Source organism: Bos indicus x Bos taurus, chromosome 19, assembly GCF_003369695.1.
Source record: "Bos indicus x Bos taurus breed Angus x Brahman F1 hybrid chromosome 19, Bos_hybrid_MaternalHap_v2.0, whole genome shotgun sequence".
In the NCBI taxonomy this organism is placed as follows: domain Eukaryota; kingdom Metazoa; phylum Chordata; class Mammalia; order Artiodactyla; family Bovidae; genus Bos; species Bos indicus x Bos taurus.
The window spans coordinates 41,926,350-41,948,709 of record NC_040094.1 but is presented as its reverse complement, the minus strand read 5'-3'; the positions used below and the strand labels follow the sequence as shown (position 1 = coordinate 41,948,709).

The 22,360-nt window shown below is 38.4% G+C and overlaps 2 protein-coding genes and 1 long non-coding RNA gene across 6 annotated transcripts in view; 2 read left to right on the top strand and 1 right to left on the bottom strand.

Annotated features, from left to right (window-relative positions):
- The first annotated feature begins 2,519 nt into the window (after nucleotides 1-2,519).
- Nucleotides 2,520-12,312, top strand: KRT222 (keratin 222). 2 transcript variants are annotated; one of them, XM_027516752.1, is made up of 6 exons: nucleotides 2,520-2,709; nucleotides 5,770-5,898; nucleotides 6,623-6,843; nucleotides 9,311-9,387; nucleotides 9,701-9,836; nucleotides 10,259-12,312. In XM_027516752.1, exons 1-6 carry the CDS (start codon nucleotides 2,614-2,616, stop codon nucleotides 10,485-10,487), a joined length of 888 nt encoding a protein of 295 aa, XP_027372553.1. In that variant the 5' UTR covers nucleotides 2,520-2,613; the 3' UTR covers nucleotides 10,488-12,312. The 2 variants fall into 2 exon arrangements, with proteins under 2 accessions (XP_027372553.1, XP_027372554.1); XM_027516753.1 differs by having other exon boundaries at nucleotides 2,617-2,791.
- On the bottom strand, nucleotides 10,545-15,854 carry LOC113877042. Its single transcript, XR_003506675.1, has 2 exons — nucleotides 12,862-15,854; nucleotides 10,545-11,204 (listed from the first exon to the last, which is right to left on the bottom strand). It is a non-coding gene; the product is annotated as an uncharacterized LOC113877042 (long non-coding RNA).
- SMARCE1 (SWI/SNF related, matrix associated, actin dependent regulator of chromatin, subfamily e, member 1) overlaps nucleotides 15,843-22,360 on the top strand; it is a 23,066-nt gene continuing 16,548 nt past the window's right edge. For 2 of the 3 annotated variants that reach the window (XM_027516749.1, XM_027516750.1), the window contains exons 1-4: nucleotides 15,843-16,413; nucleotides 18,622-18,673; nucleotides 18,850-18,893; nucleotides 21,817-21,921. In XM_027516749.1, the coding sequence (XP_027372550.1) occupies nucleotides 18,667-18,673; nucleotides 18,850-18,893; nucleotides 21,817-21,921 (156 nt within the window). In that variant the 5' untranslated portion in view covers nucleotides 15,843-16,413; nucleotides 18,622-18,666. The remainder of the gene's footprint in view (nucleotides 16,414-18,621; nucleotides 18,674-18,849; nucleotides 18,894-21,816; nucleotides 21,922-22,360) is intronic. The other variant, XM_027516751.1, reaches the window with a different exon arrangement.

Here is a 22,360-nt window from a genome sequence, read left to right as displayed (position 1 = left end):
TATATTTATTATATGGTATATGGTACAGCTCTCACATCCGTGCATGACTACTGGAAAGACCATAGCCTTGACTATACAGACCTTTGTTGGCGAAGTGATGTCTTTGCTTTTTAACAAACTGTCTAGGTTTGTCATAGCTTTCCTAATGAGAAGGCAGAGCGCCGAAGAATTGATGCTTTCAAATTGTGGTGCTGGAGGAGACTCTTGAGCATCCCTTGGACAGCAAGGAGATCAAACCAGTCAATCCTAAAGGAAATCAACCCTGAATATCCATTGGAAGGGCTGATGCTGAAACTGAAGCTCCAGCACTTTGGGCACCTGACACAAAGAGCCAACTCATCGGAAAAGCCCCTGATGTTGGCAAAAATTGGAGGCAGAATGAGAAGAGGGTGACAGGGGATGAGATGGTTGCATGACATCACCAATTCAGTGGGCATGAACTTGGGCAAACTCTGGGAGATGGTGAGGGACAGGGAAGCCTGGCGTGCTACAGTCCATGGGGTTGCAAAGAGTCGGACACGACTTGGCGACTGAACAACAACAATAACAACTACATCATGTACTTAAGGTTAAATAAAATATTTGAAAATTCATTTCATTTGTTTCTATCTTTTGATATGATGACTAGAAAGTATTAAATTACATATGCGGTTTAAATTGGTGGCCCACATTCTGTTTCTTTATTGGAAAGCACTGCTATAATGAAGAAATACCTGAGAGGTTTGTTTCAGATACAGATTGCCAGGCCTGGAATCTAGTTCAGCTCTCTGTATTTTAGGCAGAGATTAGGCAACCCACTCCAGTACTCTTGCCTAGAAAATTCAATGGATGGAGGAGCCTGGCGTGCTACAGTCCATGGGGTTGCAAAGAGTCGGACACGACTGAGCGACTTTACTATCACTTCACTATCGCAGGAACTACATGAAGTAATAAGAGTGTAATTCTTTCCTGATTCTCCCACTATCAATGCCTGTTTCTCTTCCCATTTCTCAGTTGCAATTACCAAAAAAAGAGAATCAGTTTGGCCTAAATAATCATAAGCGATGCTCTTTAGTCAGAGCTTTTGGGTCAGGCTACCTCACAGGTCTCTGACCTACAGATTGACTCTCCTTGGGTAAAGGGTCCACCCCTAGACCAATCCACTGTGACCAATGGGGAGGATGGAAGAGGCGAAGGTCAAATTAAACAGAGCACAGGAATGACCTGGAACCTCACCTCTCAGCAGGAGTTCTGGGTGCCCAGCTTTGTTTGGAGGGGACTGTGAGAATGCCCAGCACAGACTGGACTATCCAGCGGTGAGTTAATTCAGAAATTAAAAGAGCATAATGTATATTCAAAGGCCCCGAGAGCACCAGAGCCAAAGATTGATTATTTCCTGAACTACACTCCAGATACAACTTCAGCCAAGCCACTCTACAAATAACAGTGATAGATGTAGCCTTTAAAATATTTCAGTCATATCCAGCAGCCAGCTTTTCAGGCTAAACAAGGAATTTACGTGGGGAGAGACATAACGCAGAGGCAGACTAGATAGTATTTAGAATATAGCCAAGGGATCAAAGCCCAGTCCCAAGGATGCCATTACATCACTAATCACCATATGACCTTGGGAAAGACACCTTAACCCCTCCTGCACAGACTTATCATCTTTACAGTACAAAATGATAGGAATTGTGACAATTAAATAGAATGACAGATGTAAAGGTGCTTTATAAAGTTATAAGAGCTGCACAAATGTTATATAAGTATGCAGGAGTTGTCATCAACTCTACTTTTACTCATGAAAGAGTAACCCGACAATACATCTTATCTCAGTGAATACACCCAGCACAGGGTCTGGTCTGTCTTGTTGTATTTCTTCAACCTTGTGGAAATGTTGGAAATGTTAACTGTCAGTTCTCATCCTCTATTAGCACTTATCTCCAGCCATAGCTTCATCTGTAATATGCCTTCAGGAATTCACCTCAATATATCAAACTCTGCCTTCAGGCCAGCCACCCACCACAAGTCAAGCAGTATGTATTTAAGAGAAATACGATCAGTCAGTCTTGCAGCTTATGACAGCTGTCAGCTGAATATAATGGTCACTTTTTCCAGTAACTGTCAGAATGGGTTTACAACATATTCTAATGCCCTCCCATAGCATTTCTGTTTAAATAATCCAAATGGCGAGGAAAGTCATAAAAGAAAAGCTTAGGTACCATGTTTTAAGCCCAGGTTTATTTCCATGTAATATTTTGGGAAAACAAAACACAATTTTCTTTATGTTATGCCCCATTTTCTTTTCACAAGCTAAATTAACTTCCCTCTGCCAAATGTGCTCAATTTTACAGAGACCCAATCCAGGAATACTGAAACTGTCTTCATTTTTTGGTTCCTTTATGGAGAGACTGACACTTCTACCAGATCAACAATAGGAGAAAAGGGTTTACCAAATATCTGCATAATTGATGAGAAACCCAGGGGTTTACACGGCTTCTGAAAAAAGGGAGCTCTGTATCTTTAAGGCTCCATGGCGCTCTCTCTGCTCGCGATGCAGACAGAGCAGGTTCTGCCGCAGAGACTCATCCTATCGATAAGGTTCTGTTAGCCAAGGTGGAGGATGGGAAAAGAATGGAGCTGTCCCAGCTACTCAATGAGATCAGGGCAAACTATGAAAAGCTCCTCACCAGAAATCAGATAGAGACCGTGCTTTCAACAAGGATCCAGGTAATGATTTCATACAGACAGGCATCTTCCAGGATAAGGAGACAATCCATGTCTATCCAATTCCTGTCCCGGCCTCTCTGAGGTACAGTATTTCCTTTTCAATGCAGCATATACTGGGGAAGGAATTTAGGTTTTACTGCAATGTGACAGTGACTATAGGGGGAAAGGCTGTATTTATTACTGTTAAATGACCATTAAATGAATGTTGATTGATGCATTTTATTTTTATATAAATCATGAGGTTACTGTCATTAACAAAACATGGGATCAGTATACAATAAAATGATGCACAATAATCTCTTTTAGACATCTTATAGGAAGGAAGCATTTCAGATACCCTTGGAAGATATCACGGATTTACTTATAGAAATAATTTAAATAACACCTTTAAAATGACAAGCTTTATAGTGAATTTATTATCTTGTACACTTTGCAAGATAAAACTAAGTAAAATATTTCTAAACGGTTTCTATCATTTTTTCATGAGTCTGATTCTATACCAGACTGTTACAAACAGAAATCATGTGAGTATGTGAACATGGTATTCAGAAACAAATATGTAATTTGGGACAATCAAAATTCTCCAAATCAATAAGGACTTTTCACTTTGACAATAGATTATTTTTGCTTTTGTTCTAAAAGGTGAGAAATGTTTATCTCTAATACTAAGCATGTAATATTTAAGTATTGTTTAGAAAGACAGCCGAGTTAAATAAGGGCTAAATCCTCGTTTCATGGACACTTTGTTTTAAAATGACAATACCCCTTAGCAATTAGTTAAGATCTCATCTCTAAACAAATGGAAAAACATCTATTTTAGAAACAAAGCTTCAGAAATTCAGGGTTTGTTTATTTATTTTTTTTTTAGTTTACCTATCATATCTGAGTTCAAGTTCTATTCCAAGCATCCAAACACAGCAAAGAGTTTACTTAAGAACATCACCAAAAGGGAAAAAAATATTGCTGGGAAATCATAGGATGTTATCGCATTAGTAATTCATTTTTAGTAACATCATAAATATAATCTCTAGGTAACATTTTCAGTCTTAATAAAGAATGATCAGCATCTCAAATGAAGCAACTTCACTGAGATATTTGAAGTGTTGCAAGAATTCACTCACCTTTTACAAAGAGAAGGAAACAATTAATAGATGACAATTTCTGAAAATTATAAACCAAATAAACATTTTATTTTGCAATAATAAAAATACAAGTTACTTAGTTTACAAGTCACAATGCTGAAAGACTAAAGTGAAAAAGCAAGACTACAGTAAGTTTTGTTTCCTTTTAACATAAAACTACTTTAGGGGACTTCTTTTTTTCCCAAAGAATTCAGAAAATCAACCAGAATAAATTTGACAAAGCATGATTACTTAATTATTACAAAATAAATGTAAGCTATTTTAGTTATTTACAGCTATGTAACAAACCACTCTAGAACTTGGTGAATTAAAAAGACAGTTGTATTGTCTTTCATATTGCTATGGGTTAACTGGGTTCAGTGCGGGTGATTCTTCCACCGCACATGGCATTGGCCAGGACCACAGGCATCTTGGGGCACAACTAGGTTGGGACAGCCAAGTGGCTTACTCCTGCGTCTGGCACCTTGGCAGGACATTTCTGGAACGCTGGCTCAGCTGAGACAGCTGGGCCTGTTTCTCTCCATCTGGCTTCTACACAATCTCTCCAACAGGGTATCTGGACCTCTTATCCACTGAGGCTCCCAATGTATACCAGGGCCCCAAAAGCACAGAAGTGGAAGTTGTCAGGGCTTCCTAAGGCTTAGGCCTACAACTGGCACATCTTCTATATTCTGCTGACTAAGGCAAGACACGAGTCATCCCAGATTCAGTGTGGAACAGGACCGAACAAGGACATGGATTTGGGGAGGAGTGGGTGATTCACTGAGAGCCATCTTTGGAATCTAGCTACCACACAAGCCTAGCTGCCAGCTCCTCACTCAAAACCCAGTAGATACCAGAATTTTTATGCTCTTCCATTTCTGAAATTCTTGTTCTCCTCTTTTGTGGTTTCTCTAATATGTGTTGCTGCTTTGTTTTTCCAACCTAAAACTAAGAATAAGTGACACAACAAATGAATTTTGTCATCTAATTCCTTGAACTATACTTTATTGACTTTCATTTAATATAATATTTCCTTTAAAAAAAATCTATTGTACCACCAAATTAATTTTTTGTGTGTTTTAAAATGTATTTTTATATGAACATTAAAAAATTATAATTTTTGCCTCAAAATAGTACAATCAATTCTATACATTGCTCCTACAGCTCCTGGGGCCAAGTGTTGAGAATTCTGTCAAAAGATACTTTTATTCAATCCCAGCATCAGCATAAGAACACTTAAAGTTGAATATAAGCTAATTCACTCATTATTTAATATGAGAACATTTAGAGAGCAGTTCTTAAAGAAGTCATTTTGCTACCACCCTAGATATCCAAAGTTAGCATGCCTTCTAAAAAGATCATTTTTAAAAAGGTGAATCAACAGTGGATTCTTTTAATATAGAAGTCTATTTTAGAATCCCTAATGCCTATGATAACTTAACTCCCTAAATTATTCATAATATATTTTCTAGTAGTATTTACTTCCTGTTCATATATCCAGTCCCAGAAATAATCAATTCATAAAGCAGCTTATAAGAAAAAAGTGGGGGAAGGGGGAAGTAGTAGCTAATTTTCTATCTTTCTTCCTTAATGATGCCATAAATAATGGAAAGTTAAGAATCAGAGGTCTCAAACTTAGGCCTTGCAAACTTACTTCTCATTAAAATGTATTTTTCTGCATTTCATAGACTGTTATGGTAGGAAAGGACTTTCAAGGTTCATTTTACATCTGAGAAACCCGAGGCTAAGAGTGCAGTTAACTCACGCATGTGTTTTATCAGTGACTGAGCACCAACCAGAACATACATCTGTAGTTTAAAGAAAAAAGATTTGATTCCTATACTATTTGTCCATAACTGCTTTTAAGATCTCATTTTCAAAAGTGCTCTTTTTGTCGTTGCTGTTGCTATTGTTGTTGTTGTTGGCTTTCTTCTAGTTGGAAGAAGATCTAAGCAAAAAAATGGACAAAGATGAAGAGGCTTTAAAGGCAGCTCAAGCAGAACTCAAGGAAGCCCGACGCCAGTGGCACCACCTGCAAGTGGAAATTGAATCTCTCCATGCCGTGGTGAGAATGACCTCAAGGCGGCTGGCCCGTTGAGTCCCCAGATTTTGTTATCTGATTAGGAGAGGGAAGGAGTAATATCCATTACTGGACAGTGACAAACTAAAAATCAGGGCACTGAATTCTATTCATTTGACCTAGTTCAACTAGCGCCCTGCCTCCATCATGGCAATGTCTATCATCAGTTCACTGAAGGTTTAGTTCACACTTACAATAATGAAATAATCCTTACACCAGAACCCTGGGGTTCTCTAAATGTTAGAATGGGGGAAAAGAGCTTTTGTCATCATCCAAAGTCCTAACAGTGGAGGATTCTTTTATCCATGCTACAAAGACTTCTAATAGAAAAATATTAAAACACTTTCCAAAAATGCCTTTTATAAGGAGTCTGCTCTGGCTTTAATATTCAATATTCTATACTTTTCAATATTTAAGAAATCAAATAAATCAGGGTGATAATAAACTAATCATACTGCAGATTCCTTTGGGGGAGGGCATAAGAATGATCATAGGTTTCCTTGGAAATAGAAAACTCTCTAGCTGTAGATAGAAAATTTTTAAAAGTTGGGCCATACCTAAAGCTGTAAGGACATACCTCTTGCGTAAGTGCTATACAATTATTGCAACCTTTTAAAGAAAGAACTCAACTGAATGAAGACATTGCAAATCAGATTTCAGAGACACAGTTTGTTTTCTTGATTCACTGATGAAGATTTGTATAAAACAGGAAAGGGGTCTTGAAAACTCCCTACATGCCAGTGAGCAACATTACCAGATGCAGCTGCAAGACCTAGAGGCAGTGATTGAAGGACTAGAAAAAGAGCTACAGGAAGTAAGGCGTGGCATTGAAAGGCAGCTTCAAGAGCATGAAATGCTCCTCAACACCAAGATGAGGCTGGAACAGGAAATCGCAACGTATCGCCGCCTCCTAGAAAAGGAAGAAATCAGGTACCTAATTTCCATATAGTGAATGACCAGAGATACAGAGCCACTTAGGTCACTGATGTAGTCGGAAAAATTAAATCTAAAAACCTATCATTACTAAGGCATGATCACTGAGTTCCTACCACACAATCGGCACTGCAAAAAAATAAGTGGGAGAACTAGTTCCAGCCCCCTCAAATTATCAGGGACTTTCTCGATGGCTCAGCCAGGGAAAGAATCTGTCTGCAATGCAGGAGACATGGGTTTGATCCCTGGGGTGGAAAGATCCCCTGGAGAGGAAAATGGCAACTCACTCCAGTATTCTTGCCTGAAAAATCCCATGGACAGAGAAGCCTGGCAAGTTATAATCTGTGGGGTCGCAAAGAGTCAAACATGGCTGAGCAACTAAGCACATACCAAATTATGAATAGACGAGCCAAAGTCAGGGACTTGAGCTACAAGAAAGAGTACAAGCAAGCCTGGAGAAAATGAAATGATCCTCCATCACTACAAGAGAAGACCTTCCTTAACATTCTTACTCTCCCTGTCATTCACCCCTTATAGAATTAGTGCCTCCAATAGACCACCCACGAAGAAAGTTTGAAAAATTCACACATTACTGCTTTTCCCCCTCCCATAATGGCCCACTCCAGGCACACATCAAACTCCAAAATAATAATAATACTATTAGTAATACTGTTGTTACTGTTATTATTATATTACAACCGTGGAAAGCAATGTTGTTCTATGTACATGGTTTGAAAGACTTCCAGATATTCTGACAACAAAAGGCATCAAAAGAGGGATTCTTAATAATTCACACACAGTTTCATAATCTGCAATCACTTGTAAGTGACTTGGAGCACAGCACAACCTACAATTTTCAATATTCCCAGAAAAATAAAGCCTTATTTGTGCTTGCTTCAGAATTCTGCTGCTGCTGCTGCTAAGTTGCTTCAGTTGTGTCCGACTCTGTGCAACCCCATAGACAGCAGCCCACCAAGCTCCCCCGTCCCTGGGATTCTCCAGACAAGAACACTGGAGTGGGTTGCCATTTCCCTCTCCAGTGCATGAAAGTGAAAAGCAAAAGTGAAGACGCTCAGTCGTGTCTGACTCTTAGCGACCTCCTGGACTGCAGCCTACCAGGCTTCTCCATCCATGAGATTTTCCAGGCAAGAATACTGGAGTGGGGTGCCATTGCCTGCTCCGTCAGAATTCTGAGTCCTCTATAAAACTGGGTGAAACTACCATCATCTATAATAAGTCTTGACATTTACCAAATCTTTGAAAAACACAAATTGAATTAAAAATACCATTTAGTAGCTAAGTGATGCTGGGCAAATTATTGAATCTCTTTGTCTCAGTTTCTCATCTATAAAATGCTTACCTCAGAATTGCTAAGGATTAAATGAATTAATGTTTGTAAAGTGCTTAAAATAGTGCTATGTAAATAAATTATATAGCTGTATACATATAATTCATTTTTTATGAAATAAAATGGTTATAGATTTGGTTTAATGCCTAATCATTCAAGATGTTGATAAAGTGGTCTTTAACATTCTTTTAACACAATTTTTAAAGTTTTATTATCCTATATTTAAGATACACAGGTATTTGGGCTTCCCTGGTGGCTCAGTTGGTAAAGAATCCGCCTGCAATGTGGGAGACCTGGTTCGATCCCTGAGTTGGGAAGATCCCCTGAAGAAAGGAACAGCTAACCACTCAAGTATTCTGGCCTGGAGAATTCCACGGACATATGAACCTGGCAAGCTACAGTCCATGGGGTTGCAGAGTTGGACATGACTGAACAACATTCACTTAAATTTATTTAAGATAAAGTTACAAAAGTTATCAAGAAAAATATAATGAACTCCTATATTTAAGAAGTGAAATATTTATAATGTTACTGAAGTCCCCCTAATCCCCACCCCAGCACCTAAACCACACCCCCACCCACCCATCTTATCCCCCTCCATCAGTCTAACGTGGCTTCCAGGTCTGATGCTTGTAAGTCTCATTATATATATATATATATCCCTAAGCAAAATGGGGAATTGTTTTGCATATATTTTAATCTTTGTAAAATTAGCTAGCTACAATCTTTCTTCCCCCTACTCAATGTTATATTTGGGAGATTGTTCCCTACAGATAAACAGTGTATCTTTAGTTCACTTATTTTCACTGCTAGATAGTACTTCCTTTGTATTGGTGATGGTTTAGTCTCTAAATCCTGTCCAATTCTTGTGACCCCATGGACTGTAGCCTGGCAGGCTCCTCTGTCCATGCGATTCTCCAGGCAAGAATACTGAAGTGGGTTGCCATTTCCTTCTCCAGGGGATTTTCCTGACCCAGGATCAAACCCAGGTCTCCTGCATTGCAGGCAGATTCTTTACTGACTAAGCTACAATTTATCCATTCTCTTATTGGAGAACATTTGTTTCAATTACATGCTAATATAATGTTGCTTCTATAATTTTGTTTCCAATTTCAGATATTATGGTAGTATCCAAGGTGGGAAAAAAGAACAAAAACCTACCACAAGTAGAGTCGGTTTTGTTTTACCTTCAGGTGAGTTTCTGATTTAACTAACCTGAAAAGTGAAGTGCCATTTATAGGCACTTCACTTTATTATATTTAATTATTATTATTTATTAATAATATATAATTTTATATAATATATAATTATATATTATATATAATAATATATAATGTATAATAAGAAGAAATTATTATAAATAAATATTCTAAAGTAGCAAAACCAGAAATATTTTAATAAAGTTTGACATACACATTGACTGTGACTAGTACTTAGTATATAATAGTACTGTGAATAGTACTGTGAATGTTGTAATTTAATATTTCATAAATAATATTTTCACAGCCATTATAAATGAAATATCTTTTTCAACAAAAGTCCCACAAAAGTATGAGGATGAAAAAGTGGAAACAGTGACCAAACAGGCAATATTAAATGGAAATATTGTGAAAGAAAGCACTGAAGCTCATGGCACTATTCAGTAAGTAAAATAATTTTGACTTAGAAATAATAATGAACACATGCAAAAAAAATTAACTTCAATTGAATAATCTCAGTAATCTTTGAATGTGTCTAAACATAATTTTACATATTGTGATTTCTAATCAGACGTTAATAAATATATAAAAACTCAGATGAAGTATTCAATCCTTAATTCATCATTTTTCCAAAAAATATAGCCAAAACATGAAAATTCCATAGAACCCCTTAGAAATTTTATTCATATGATTTTTAAAGACTACACATTTAACTGTCACAATGTAAATTATAAATTGTAATTTAAATTTTAATATAAATTATATACATTTCTTGATTTATTTTTCATATACAATACATATTACATGCTTTTTTTTTACTATAGCTGTACTTCTTCATATAGGAAGATTTACTTTATCATTTCAGGACAGAGAAAGTGGATGAAGTTATTAAAGAATGGGAAGGCTCTTTCTTTAAAGATAACCCTCGATTAAGGAAAAAATCAGTTTCTCTTCGATTTGATCTTCATTTAGCAGCCACTGATGAAGGGTGTTCACAGACTAAGCAGGATAATCTACCGGATATAGAAGTCAGGCTTATCATGAGAAGATCATGCAGTATCCCCTCTATCAAACGTCCATCAACAACTAATTAATCCAAAGACAGTATTTGACTTGATGTGAAAATGACATTCAGATGGACCAGGGTAGGCCTGCTGGCCACCTTCTGTTCCAAAATGTAAGTTATTAAGTATGTATGTTATGACCAATGTGTGACTCATCAGAAAAAAAAAGAGGGAGGGACAAAATGCCTCTGAATATAATTGTAGGTGTATTTTTTTTTTTTTTTTTTTGGACAAAGGGAGCTTAAAATCAGAAATTAAGTACAGGTTCTATTTTATTTATTATCCAAATAGTCTTATTTTTCCCTTGAATTTTTGTCAGAAACTGTAAGCATTAAGATGGTTTAGTTAAGTCTTTAAAATTTCACTCAATGGCTGAACATTCTAAGGAAAAGGGAAGGGTCAGTTTAAATGATTGTATTATATCAAGAAACACATTGAGTCATCATTATTCCATGACTGATTATTTTTCTACTTAAAAAAGAAAGCAATTATAAACAAACCTTTAAAGAGGAATCACTTTCACTTAACCAAATTCTTTCCTTTTGAGATAATAATTTGTGCAGGTAGAAAATAAGAGTTATTTTCTACCAGATGTTTTGAGCAAACAATAGAAGACACCCCCAGGCGCATCTGATGATTAATCTTCATCTGAAAGTTTTCTGTCATCATTATCTGATTTCCTGAAGAGTAACTTTACTTGAAGAACTGTAAAGGTTGTATCCTCCCACACAAAAATCAGAGGGCCAGCTGCACAAGCAAAAGAGGAAATCTAGTTACTACAATTACTGGAACTGGATCCAACCTCTCATCATTCCAACTTTTCCATCTGTATAAAGTTAAATATGATTTTAATTTGAGTCTCTGATGTGAGCATTAGATAAAGATACTATATAAAGTATTATAAATATTTCTTGCAAACATTCATGTGAATTAAGATAACAGTATTGTTATCTAAGCAAAGAGTATTTGCAGGATTTATGTTTGTAAGTTGTTCAAACCCTAATAAATATGGAGAAAATATATTTGTGAATAAGTCAAGTATTGTTGCAAAGTTTTTTAAACAGCCTAATTTGTTTAATACAGGTATATTTAAAGACCTTAAATAATAAATACTTGTTTTAAAACATTAGAAATTTATAGGCTATCAATTTTTTTCTAAGCAGAAAAAACATTGAGTACAACTCTCCATACTTTTTTTCCCAGCTAAAGTATCACCTAAAGGGCTACAGCTGTTAGCATATTAATACAGCCTTTGGAACGAACTCTCTCTTCTTTCTTTCAACCAAAAAAAAAAAATAATTTTAACCAGAAGAAAATTATGTTAAATAATCTTTAACATAATACAGGGAATAACATTTAAATGTTCTTTCGGTTAGTACAGCTTTATTTTAGCCTGGCTTATTCTATTTCGTGAAAGGGATGATTTTGTTTTGTCAAGGACACAACAGCATGTGAAGTACTTCTTTTTGCATAAGCATCTGACCTAAAATACATCCTGTACATCAAAGTGTTCTCATTAAATATTAGTTAAATGCTAACTTTATTAAAGCTTTGGAAATGCAATCATGTAAGCTATTGTACTAAAAGTTACTGTACTAAGCAACAGTATCATAAATAAAGGAATATATCTAATATCATCTATACACAGTGTTAAAAACAGTACCCGGCATCATGAATGTAACTGCTCGTGATAGTAATTCCACTATGCAGCTCTTGTATGTATAACATGTACATTTTAAAATACAGTACCTGAATTTATAACAGCTTTATTTGCTTCAGTATTTGCATTTTAAATTGGGATATGAGTTTACCAAAGTAAATGATACCATTACAATAAAAAAAAATGAAACATGAACTTGCAAACCTGTATTGTATTTGAGTTTGATACATTGTATTGAGTAGAATTATTCCAATATTGTTAGCTTCATTGCAGAATGGAGAAAACTACAACCAAGGTGCATAAAAGCACAATTGTTATACTTTTATTTAACAACAGAAAAATTAAGAATGGTATATTCTAATATATGATATACTCTACTTAAAAAATAAAAATAATCTCATAGTCCTGGGAAAAGTATAATAACAGCAGCCACCATTTGCAGAGGGCTCACTCTGCTCCTGGTCCTGTAATCAGCATCCTCAAACTCAATCTCTAATCCTCACAGCAATCCTACAAGATGAACAGTATCATCCTCATTTGATGGATGAATAGAAATTAACATTCTTCAATCTCTCTGAAATGGTTCAAATGTATGCTTCCATAACAAAATACAAAAGTAAACACTACGAGTCCCTTCACTGTTCACCCAAAGCTATCACAACATTGTTAATCGGCTACAACCCAATACAAAATCAAAAGTTTAAAGTTTGGGGGGCGGAAAAAGTAAATAATAAGTTCAGTTACCAACAACTGCACAATCCCAGCCCTGGGACTGTCACTCATGACCCATGCAACCAAGAAGGAGTCACTTAAATTCTCTAGGTCTCTGTTTTCACACCTGAAAATGAAGAGAAAGGTGGCACTTGATCATCATTCCTGCCCTGCCTACTTCACAGAGCTGTTTGAAATAATACACATGTAAAAATATTTGGCAAAGCACTACTCAAATATACAAGAATATATGGATGAAAACAGTCACTGGGAGAGAAGAATTCATGTTCCTGTCCCAAATCCCCAGATATTTTGAAGATAAGGCAGAAGACTGTAAAAGCAAACCATACTTTGTCAAAGTCTACACAACATGGTGAATCACTCAGACCTGGAAATCTACTAGACTTCAATATTTCACAATGACTTCTAGTAATAGCAATTGAACAGCCATAACTTCTGCTTTCACAGAAAGGGCTGAGAAAACTAGCTTATTTCACCATGTTTCTTATAGCCACACTTTGGTTTTTATTAGCCAGACTTTTATAAGTGGTTCAGACAGAGTTCTGTCCTCCCTTTCCCTATTTTAAGTGGGGGGGTGGGGTAGGGGAGGGGGGAATCCATTTAAAAATGCTTCATTAGAACAAACTCTAGACAAACTGCATGGCTCAGTGTTGGATTCAAAATCTTTTTGAGTCACAAACCTCTTTGAAAATCTGTTAAAGGTCAAAACCTCTATCTGGAAGAGGGTTGGGAGAAAGCACCTGAAAATTGTGTACAATCTTAAAAGGTTATAAAGGAATAAACCTCCTGGAGCCAAATCACAGACTAGTAGGTGTCCAAGGACTATGGTTGCTTCCTTGTTCTCTCCCATGTTCTCCTCTTTCTTCCTTCCCAGTCGTGGTTCTAGTTCTACCCCTGTTTTTTCCTTTCCAGCATCTTCCCACAGCACGAGGGAAAGAAATCAAAGAGACTTCAATCCCAGCTTAATCACTTACTAATTTGGGGAGGAAGAAGAACCTCGAGGAAGTATGAGTAGTATCAAAGAGCAACGCAGGTAAAGTTCCTGGATCTTGCTGCCAGAAAGAAAACTAAACTGCTTGGTCCTATCTCTGGGTTTTACCATCAGGTGCCTGTGAGGGTTCCCAATATCTTTACGTGTAGTATGAACAGTCATATTAACTGTTCATCCCACATCTTCCAGGAATAATCACCATTCAAAATAACCTGTCCTGCAGGCCCCATAAACATCCCTGCCCATGCAAGATCACATGTCCTAATGTCTGCTTGGGGAAAAAATCAACAGCAACTCAGTATAAGTAGAGTCCATCCTGTTGGCTATTTCACTCTTCAGTCTTAATCTCTAGGACTTTCTCTATTATATTTTGCCTATATTCTTCCTTTCTTAATTTTGCAAATCTTCAGAGCAGAGAAAGAACTAAAGGGAAGAAAATGAGATAGCTGATCATTTATTTACTCCACAGATAATGGGCACGAGAATGGGCATTGTTCCAGATGTTGAATCCCCCGGCCCACGGAGCTTTCATTCTTGATGGGAAGAAAAAGATAACAACATAAAAATACAACAAATAGAGTATGTTAGGTGGTAATACGTAGTATAGAAAAAAAACATGAATAGGAGGTTAGGGAATGGGTTACAGTTTTATATAAATCAGGAAAAACGTGCTGAGAAGGTGACATTTGAGTAAAGATCAGGAGATGAGACAGTGTATCAGTGTCACCACTCCTTTCCTTTCCTACTATTTTTGAGTCCTCCCTTTCCCACTACAGTATGCTTTGTTGCTAACACCCAGAACTTTTTCTGCAGAAGACTGCCTAGAGATGAATAACCAAGCACCTGCCCCAGCATGGTGCCTGCCCTATCCTCCACCATAAAAGCCAGTGGAAGAAGGTACCGGGATTCCCTGCTGAAGCCTTCGTGTATCTTACATTAATCCATATATCTGATGCTTTTATATTTTAAAAAAGCAATTTCAGGTACATTATCTCAAGCCCCACTCAGGCTGCTCATTATCCTTTGATGACCTCGTTTCCCTTTAATATGCTCTTTAGTTTCACTAATCTCTAATCATGAACATGAAAATATTGGAGGTGGAAGAACTGGACAGAGGGTCACTTGTCCCTGGCTTTGCGTACTTCTGGAGATGCCCTAGTCCCTGCTGGCACACCCAGGATGGTGGCTAAGGGTAGCTGAAGAATCCAATCATTCTAAATGTCAACACCATTCTCAAGTAATTTCAGATCCTTCCCCCTCTGCAGTGGCCCACATCGGTAAAGTGTTTATATATCCAAGGAGAGGCTGCTATCTAGTACATCAACGTAGTCATGATTTAGTGAAAAGAGTCCTGGACTAGACCGTAGCCTGCCTCAATATACATTTACTGAGCTTCTTACAATGGTTCAAGGCCTTACTGGACACTGGCTATAGGAAGATGGCCAATGCAGACGGCTGAACTTTTGCTTTCAAGGCTCTCATAGAGTACTGAAAATAACAAACACTATCTGATACAATGTATTAGGTAAAGGCCATAATAGTTATCAAAGAATCTTGGGCGTTCAAAAGAAGAAATTCGGGGGGAGGAGGGGCGCGTGAGGCGGGGAGTTCCCGGAGGGCATCAGAGACAGAATTTGAGCTGGATCCGGAAAGACAGATGAGTTTAAGCCCAAAAGTGAAGAACTATCGTTCCTGGAAGAGGAAACCGAATAAGCCAAGGCGCTTTGGGACATAGACCCCTTGCCCGGCGCTGCCTGGGACACATAACCTGGGGCAAGGAGATTTACATCTCCGGGCCTTGGCTCAGAAAACTGTGACAATTACACCAGCCTTGCGCTTGGGAACAACTGGAAAGATCTGTGCTGCTTTCGCCAAAGCTTTTGCCCGCGGTTAAGGCAGGAAGCCCTGGGAGGCGCGCAGGAGGACGGAAACTGTAAACCCGGCTCTCCACGCCTCCATCCTCGGCTTGCTAAAGTATATACACTCCAGCTCCCAGAGAAAGAGGAAAGAAAAAGACCGGAAGGAAAAAAAACCAGAAACTCTCGGGGGCAGAGACGCGGGGCGTGCGCGGCCTGAGTCCGGCCGGGGTGGTGCGCGGGCCGCGCGGCCACAGTGGTTCCGGGACTCACGACTGGGCGCGCTTCCCGCCGCCTTCCGGCCCCGCGCGGGGAAGCTGAGGCCGAGCTCCCACCTCCCCTCGGCTCAGCCTCGCACCTCCCGCCGCGTCACCCGTCCCCGCTCCGGCTCCTTGGGGGCCGCGCGGTCCAGGCCTACCCTCGGTCGGGCCCCCTCCTCCCTCTCCGGAGTGACGAATCGGCGCCCGGCTGGCAAAGTACTGACATTCGGGGAGTTTTGAGGAACGTATGGAGCCTGGAAAAAATCCTTGACTGTCCTAAACACCACCGCGTCCCCAATAGAACGTTTATTTTTCTGAAGAGAGTCGGTTGGGGCCCGGAAAGGAATTAAGGAGAGTGTTGAAAGTGCGAGCGCGGAAGCTCGGGACGCGAGGGGCGGGGCGTGCGCGGGACAAAGGGAAGCGAGGCCGGAGCTGCGGGCGCTTTTTCTGCCCGCGGGTGAGTGTTTCCGACTGGGCCCGACTGGGTCGGGAGGGTGGAAAGGCGTGGGGTCCCGGCTTGGCTGGGGTTGCTGAGGGTTGCTGGGGTTCAGACTTGGCCGCGGGACCAGGGCCGGGGGCCGGTTGCGGCCTCTTTGAGGCCTAGCGGAGCGAGGGTGGGGAGAGAGTCCCGTCTGGGGCTCCTCTTGGGCGGCCAGAAGTGCCCCTTCCACTAACCCCGCGGAAGTGGTCAAAGCGCTTCTGCATGCTCCTCTTCAGTAGAGTAGCTGGTAAAGTGCACCTTCACATCAAACCTAAACGAATCGATCTCAGAGGAAGCCCTTGGGGAAAGCTACGCCCGTGGTCCTCAACCCCGGGAAGGTGGATTCCCCTTGTCCAGGCAGCTATCTGAGGACTCACGGTGTGGCTTGGAGTGAAAAGCGAAAGCTCGGCAACAGTTTGGCCTGGGTTTGAAACCCATCTCGGACACTTACTGACTCTGTGTCTTGAGTCAAGTTACTTACACTGAACGAGACTCCTTTTTTCCCTCTGTAAAATGGCAGTAGCAGTACACATCTCGTTGGTAGTGTGACTGTTAAACCAGATGGTGTTAAAGTAGTAAACCTGTCCCGTATAAGGTATTCACCAAATAACTTCTCCAGGATTTTATGCCAGGCACCGGAGATGCATACAGTGGTGGACAAATGTACGAGATCACTCTTGAAATTTATGGTATAGCAAAAGAGATCAGTAATTTTAAAGTATTAACAATAAAATGTGACACACCTGGGAGCTTGTGGCAGTTATTATCAGGGCCCCCCGCAGCAAGGCCTACTGGATGTTGACAGCCCACCCAAGCTTGAGCAGGAAGGAAATCTGCACCAGACTGGTTTCCTGCCTGTACCTTAAGGAGAGAATGGAGACCCAGGTTGGGCCATTGAGAAAATAAATGATTTCTTCCTTTCCACACCAGGCCTCTTACTCATAATGCTCCAGAAATGCCCTTAAAATACAAAACAGGAGCAAAAAAAAAAAAAATCACGTTTTGTTTCTCATAATGTTGGATGAAAACACTCTAGTAGTCATAGAAGTTATTTGCCTTTTTTATGAAAATGAATGTTCGTCTCTTTGTACACACTGTGTGTAGTGTATAGTGAGGTAAGGAACAAGTTCACGTGTGTGTGGTCATGTCCTGAGCTAGTGTTACTGGGACTGAATTGGTAAGAATTGAGCTAGGTACTGGGACAGCAATAATGAATTAGCTGGTCCCTGTCTCCATTCAGCCCCCATTTAGCAGGTGTAATATGATATCACTGATCTGTGTAAATTGGAGTACAAATGAGGAAACATTTAATTTTGTACAGATATGTCCAGAAATCTCCATTGAGGAGATGTATTTTGAGTTGAGCTAAGGAAGATCAATAAGAGTTTTTTCCAGTAGACTCTGGAAATTTATTCCCAGCGGTTATGAAGCTATTTACCATTATGTTGTTGTTTTTTAGTCGCTCAGTTGTGTCTGACTCTTGTGACCCCATGGACTATAGGCTACCAGGCTCCTCTCTCCATGGGATTCCCCAGGCGAGAATACTGGAGTGGGTTCCCATTTCCTTCTCCAGGGGATCTTCCCAACCCAGGGACTGAACTCAGGTCTTCTGCATTGGCAGGCGGGTTCTTTTACCGCTGAGCCACCAGGGAAGCTCCCTTTACCACTATAAGAGAATGTGAAGTTTATTGTCACACCAGTTACCTTTTCCACTGCCTTCAGGAGTAAAATGCTGTTTTACTAGAAAGAAGTTATCCTAAAAGGAAGGCAGGGCTGTGGCTGATCAGGGAGCTGTCGGTGTCTGGTAGGCCTTGTTGAGGTAGGCCCCAATAATACATCATATTCTTTGGTCACTCTGTTTTTACCAGTTTGACTAAACGTTTACATGGCATCAGCGAGACGTTTTCCATACAAGAGGTGGCTCAGAATCAAAAAACAAAACAAAAAAGCTTGCAAGTACATGTCTAATTTTACTTTTAATATCCCCTCTCATAGTCATTTAATTCTGATCAACTAAGTGACCTAAAGAACTAGGAAAATATTTAAAAGGCTTGATTACTAGAAGATAATGTAATTTTACAAAGAAATATCAAACTACCCTATTCTTTAGAAAAACATTCTCTTATGCTTGCTGAGTTTTGATTATCTTTATTTTTCTTTTTTTTTTCCTTTTTTTTATTTTAGTGTCTCAGATTCATTCTTAAGGAACTGAGAACTTAATCTTCCAAAATGTCAAGTAAGTTTCATTTTTTATATTTATCAATCTATATTAATAAGAGACGAATGCCCTAGCAAATGGGAATTCCAAAATACTCTCATTTTTTTTTCTTCAAAACAGGACCATTGGTAGTTTTGTTGCATAGTATTATATCTCAGTTGTTTACAAGAAGTTATTTATTTTCTTTCAAACAGAAAGACCATCTTATGCCCCACCTCCCACCCCAGCTCCTGCAACAGTAAGTTTTAATTTTCTTGTTAATGTAATAGCCGAGTCTGGCCTTGATACAAAAACCCAGATGTCTTCCAGTGACAGTCACTCAGTCATCACAGCAACAGGATGAAAAATTCAGCTAAAAAACAGCACTTCCTACTAAATAAAATAACTCTGCGTCTTACCTTGAACCAACCCCAACATTTAAAGAAACATACTACTGAAATGCCAACCTCCTATGCTCAGTTCTTCTTTTAATTAGAAATAAGTGGCAAGTTTAACACTTTTCTTGTTCATCTCTATTAAGATTCTTGAAAGCTAATATGAAAAAAATGCTCATTCTGGCATTTATTGTTTTTAAACCTAACCTTCAATTGGTTACATTTTTCTCTTCCTATCTGTATATAATTTTCACATTAAATCAAACAATAAAGCTTCCAGTTCTATACTACCTTATTGTAAATCTTTATTTTCAAGCTGTTCAAGTAAGGATTTCATTATCTGTGGGTCAGATCCTGCTATTGAGTTTTATGCCATAAATAATATTTTATTGGATTGAGACTTGATATGTTTCAAAGTGTATAAATAATAGTGAACTAGTTTTTTTCATCAAGCAAGCTCTGGCCCAGCTTGGTCAGCATGTAAAATAATTGCCCAGTCCACAAAACAGATTTAACAGTAACTCTTCAAGCCTTGCTGAAATGGACTCCTTGTTATTTTTTTATTTAAAAACAAAAAACACTGTTAACATTGACCATATCCTACAAAAGAAGTTAACTAAAGCTGTTAGCCCTCCTTCCATTCTCCCTACCCCTAAATTTCAGGCTAGCTTACTAATTAGGGCCTTGTATAACTTTGTTTTCTCCACTAGATAAACTTTTATTTACTAACCTTCTGCTGTATGTTTCAGTTTATCAACAATTTGTTTTTCCTTAGTAAGATGCTTTTAAAAAGGAATACTATATCACATCTCAACTTTATATAACGTACAGTTTCTAAAGTTACTTCCAGTAGATCGTAAAGTCCTGTGTTCGGTTTATTTCCTTTCTTAAAGAACATTTCTTACTTCCATCTCCTTGGCACTCTGCTAGTGGCTATACAGGTGGAGTTGAACAATTGAGATTCCTGACCTCAAAGAGCTAACCATGTACTTCATTTTTGGAAATGGTATAATTGCAGTGTTTTAGTTTGAATTTTTTTTTAAGTTCCCTTACTTAATTTTCTTACATTATTGCCTCATAACATTGAACAGTGATTATCATTGCGTATGCAGTCTTTGAAGGTGTCATTTTGACGCAAATACTGCCTCTAACAGCGTATATTATCTTGAAGACATTAATTTTTTTGAGATAATAGAAATAGCTCAGAAACCAACCCTATGATTTCTTAAATGTAGAAAGGGATATTTTTACCTTTCTTTAATCATACTTCTGTACCATTATAATTTTACATTACACATAATATACAGAAGACTAGGGGTTAGTACATCCAACAGAATGGATATTAAATGAGTTATCCTCCTTTATTTTATTTCCATTTCTTCTTCCACCACCATCACCACCACCACCACCTCCACCCACCACTACCACCCAAATGTACCACCACTCCAAGTAATATACACTTCTTTTGTGCCTTTGATACTTCATCTGTGTTTTGCCTACTTATATATGCTTGATTTGCGTCTTCTATAACTACATAGACTAGAAATTGATCACTTGTTCTCTTGTAAAGAATATCAAATGATTGATCTGCTTGAATGTCTCTTTTTTGGACACTAAGGATATGTGCAGTGGCATGTTTTAGAAAATTGTGTTGATAATAGCTACAGCTTAGTTGGGATGTGTTGTTTATTTTACATTATACAATTCAGCATTGGTATTAATTGCATGTTAAAATGAAATTACTGTCACTTGTTTTGATTGAATTTCATTAGGTCAAATACTTTACTTTTGGTCTCTCTTTGCTACATCCCTTTTATGCACTATATTCTGATTCTCATGAACATTGGATGTCATTTTATTAACCACGAAGGGCACTGCTATATAAGAGCCCATTTGTGATCACATCAACACATAATTTACAAAAGCTGAAAATTCTGTTGCTCCAACAAGCAATTGTGGTTGGAAAGAGCTAGGGCTATCAGGAAATCAGATGAGGAAAAAAAGTTCAAGTCTGTCTACTAGAGAAGTAGTTCACATTAAAACTAAATGCAGAAATTGTTCGTGATTGACCTGTGGAAGATGGATCAAAGAAGAGATGGAAGAGAAAGCCTTTAAAATGACTGGGTTAAAAAGATCAGACAGTACCCCCAGAATGAAATCCATGCATTTCTTACAAGTCTTTGTTTTGAAATCATGTATGTGACATCCATTGAATCCCACATATGTTTTTTTCTATTGATGACTTCTGGCTTCCTGATTTGAATCTCTTCTCATTTCTCACACTATATAAAATGATTTAAAGCTGTCTTTGGAAGCAATCCATTTCTTGTTTTTGTTTTTGGTAGATAAGTGCATTGGTGGCATTCACATGACTGTCAAATAAATCATGTTTTGTTTTGCATGTAAAGTGTTTTCAGACTCCCAGTTTATCACATTTCAAGCTTTAATCTCAGACATATATCGCTAAGTTGTTATTTCATATATTGACCATAAAGTGATCCTGAATGTTCGAGACACTTCAGTGTATTGCTTATCCTGAAAGACAAACACGCATTCACACATACAAACACCACTGGCCCCTGCAAAGAGACAGAAAGAGACAAAAAAAAAACAAAAACCACTTGCAGACTGGTTTTTCAATGAAAAAAAAGAACAATTACAACACATCATTGCTTGTTTAAATTCAGGTTGCTTTTGCATGCCATATGCAGATCATTTTTCATTTCTGTGTTTTCCTCGTTTGAGCTCATTTCTCATTCGTGTTTTTGTCTCATTTGTTTCCATCAGCAAATGCCCAGCACACCAGGGTTTGTGGGATACAATCCATACAGTCATCTCGCCTACAACAACTACAGGCTGGGAGGGAACCCGGGCACCAACAGCCGGGTCACGGTAGGAGAATCAACTCTTACAGCATCCAGCAAACAACTGGAATTGACCAGAAATGCCTTCAGGTTTAGGTCCTTTTGAATCATCAGCACAGCCATTTAAAAAAAAATTTAACCTGGCTTTCAGATTATTTTAAATATTCATTGTACAATCTTATACTGAAAAACAAACAAAAAAAAAATAGTAAGATCTGGATATGTATATAGAAGAGAAGGAGAATCCATTCTGTTTGGTGATTGGTAGAGATAAAGCCTTGGGCACTTAATGCTAGTACTCTATGTAGACAAACCTAGGATTTCCTATGGTTAAGATGCCCTTTTTGAGGCGAAGAGTATCTTTCATTTAAGGTATTTGGCATTAGGTTCAATAACTATTTTCTTAATAGAGACTGGGCTTATAGACGTGGCCTTTTTGGGCTATCCTACCAGTTTGAACTGCTGCA

Excerpts from the sequence above, each read along its gene's own strand:
- KRT222 (XM_027516752.1), top strand. The coding sequence starts at position 2,614 with ATGGAGCTGTCCCAGCTACTCAATGAGATCAGGGCAAACTATGAAAAG. Across the intron at positions 2,710-5,769 it reads TGCTTTCAACAAGGATCCAG|TTGGAAGAAGATCTAAGCAA; the intron begins GTAATGATTTCA and ends GCTTTCTTCTAG. Across the intron at positions 6,844-9,310 it reads CTAGAAAAGGAAGAAATCAG|ATATTATGGTAGTATCCAAG; the intron begins GTACCTAATTTC and ends TTCCAATTTCAG.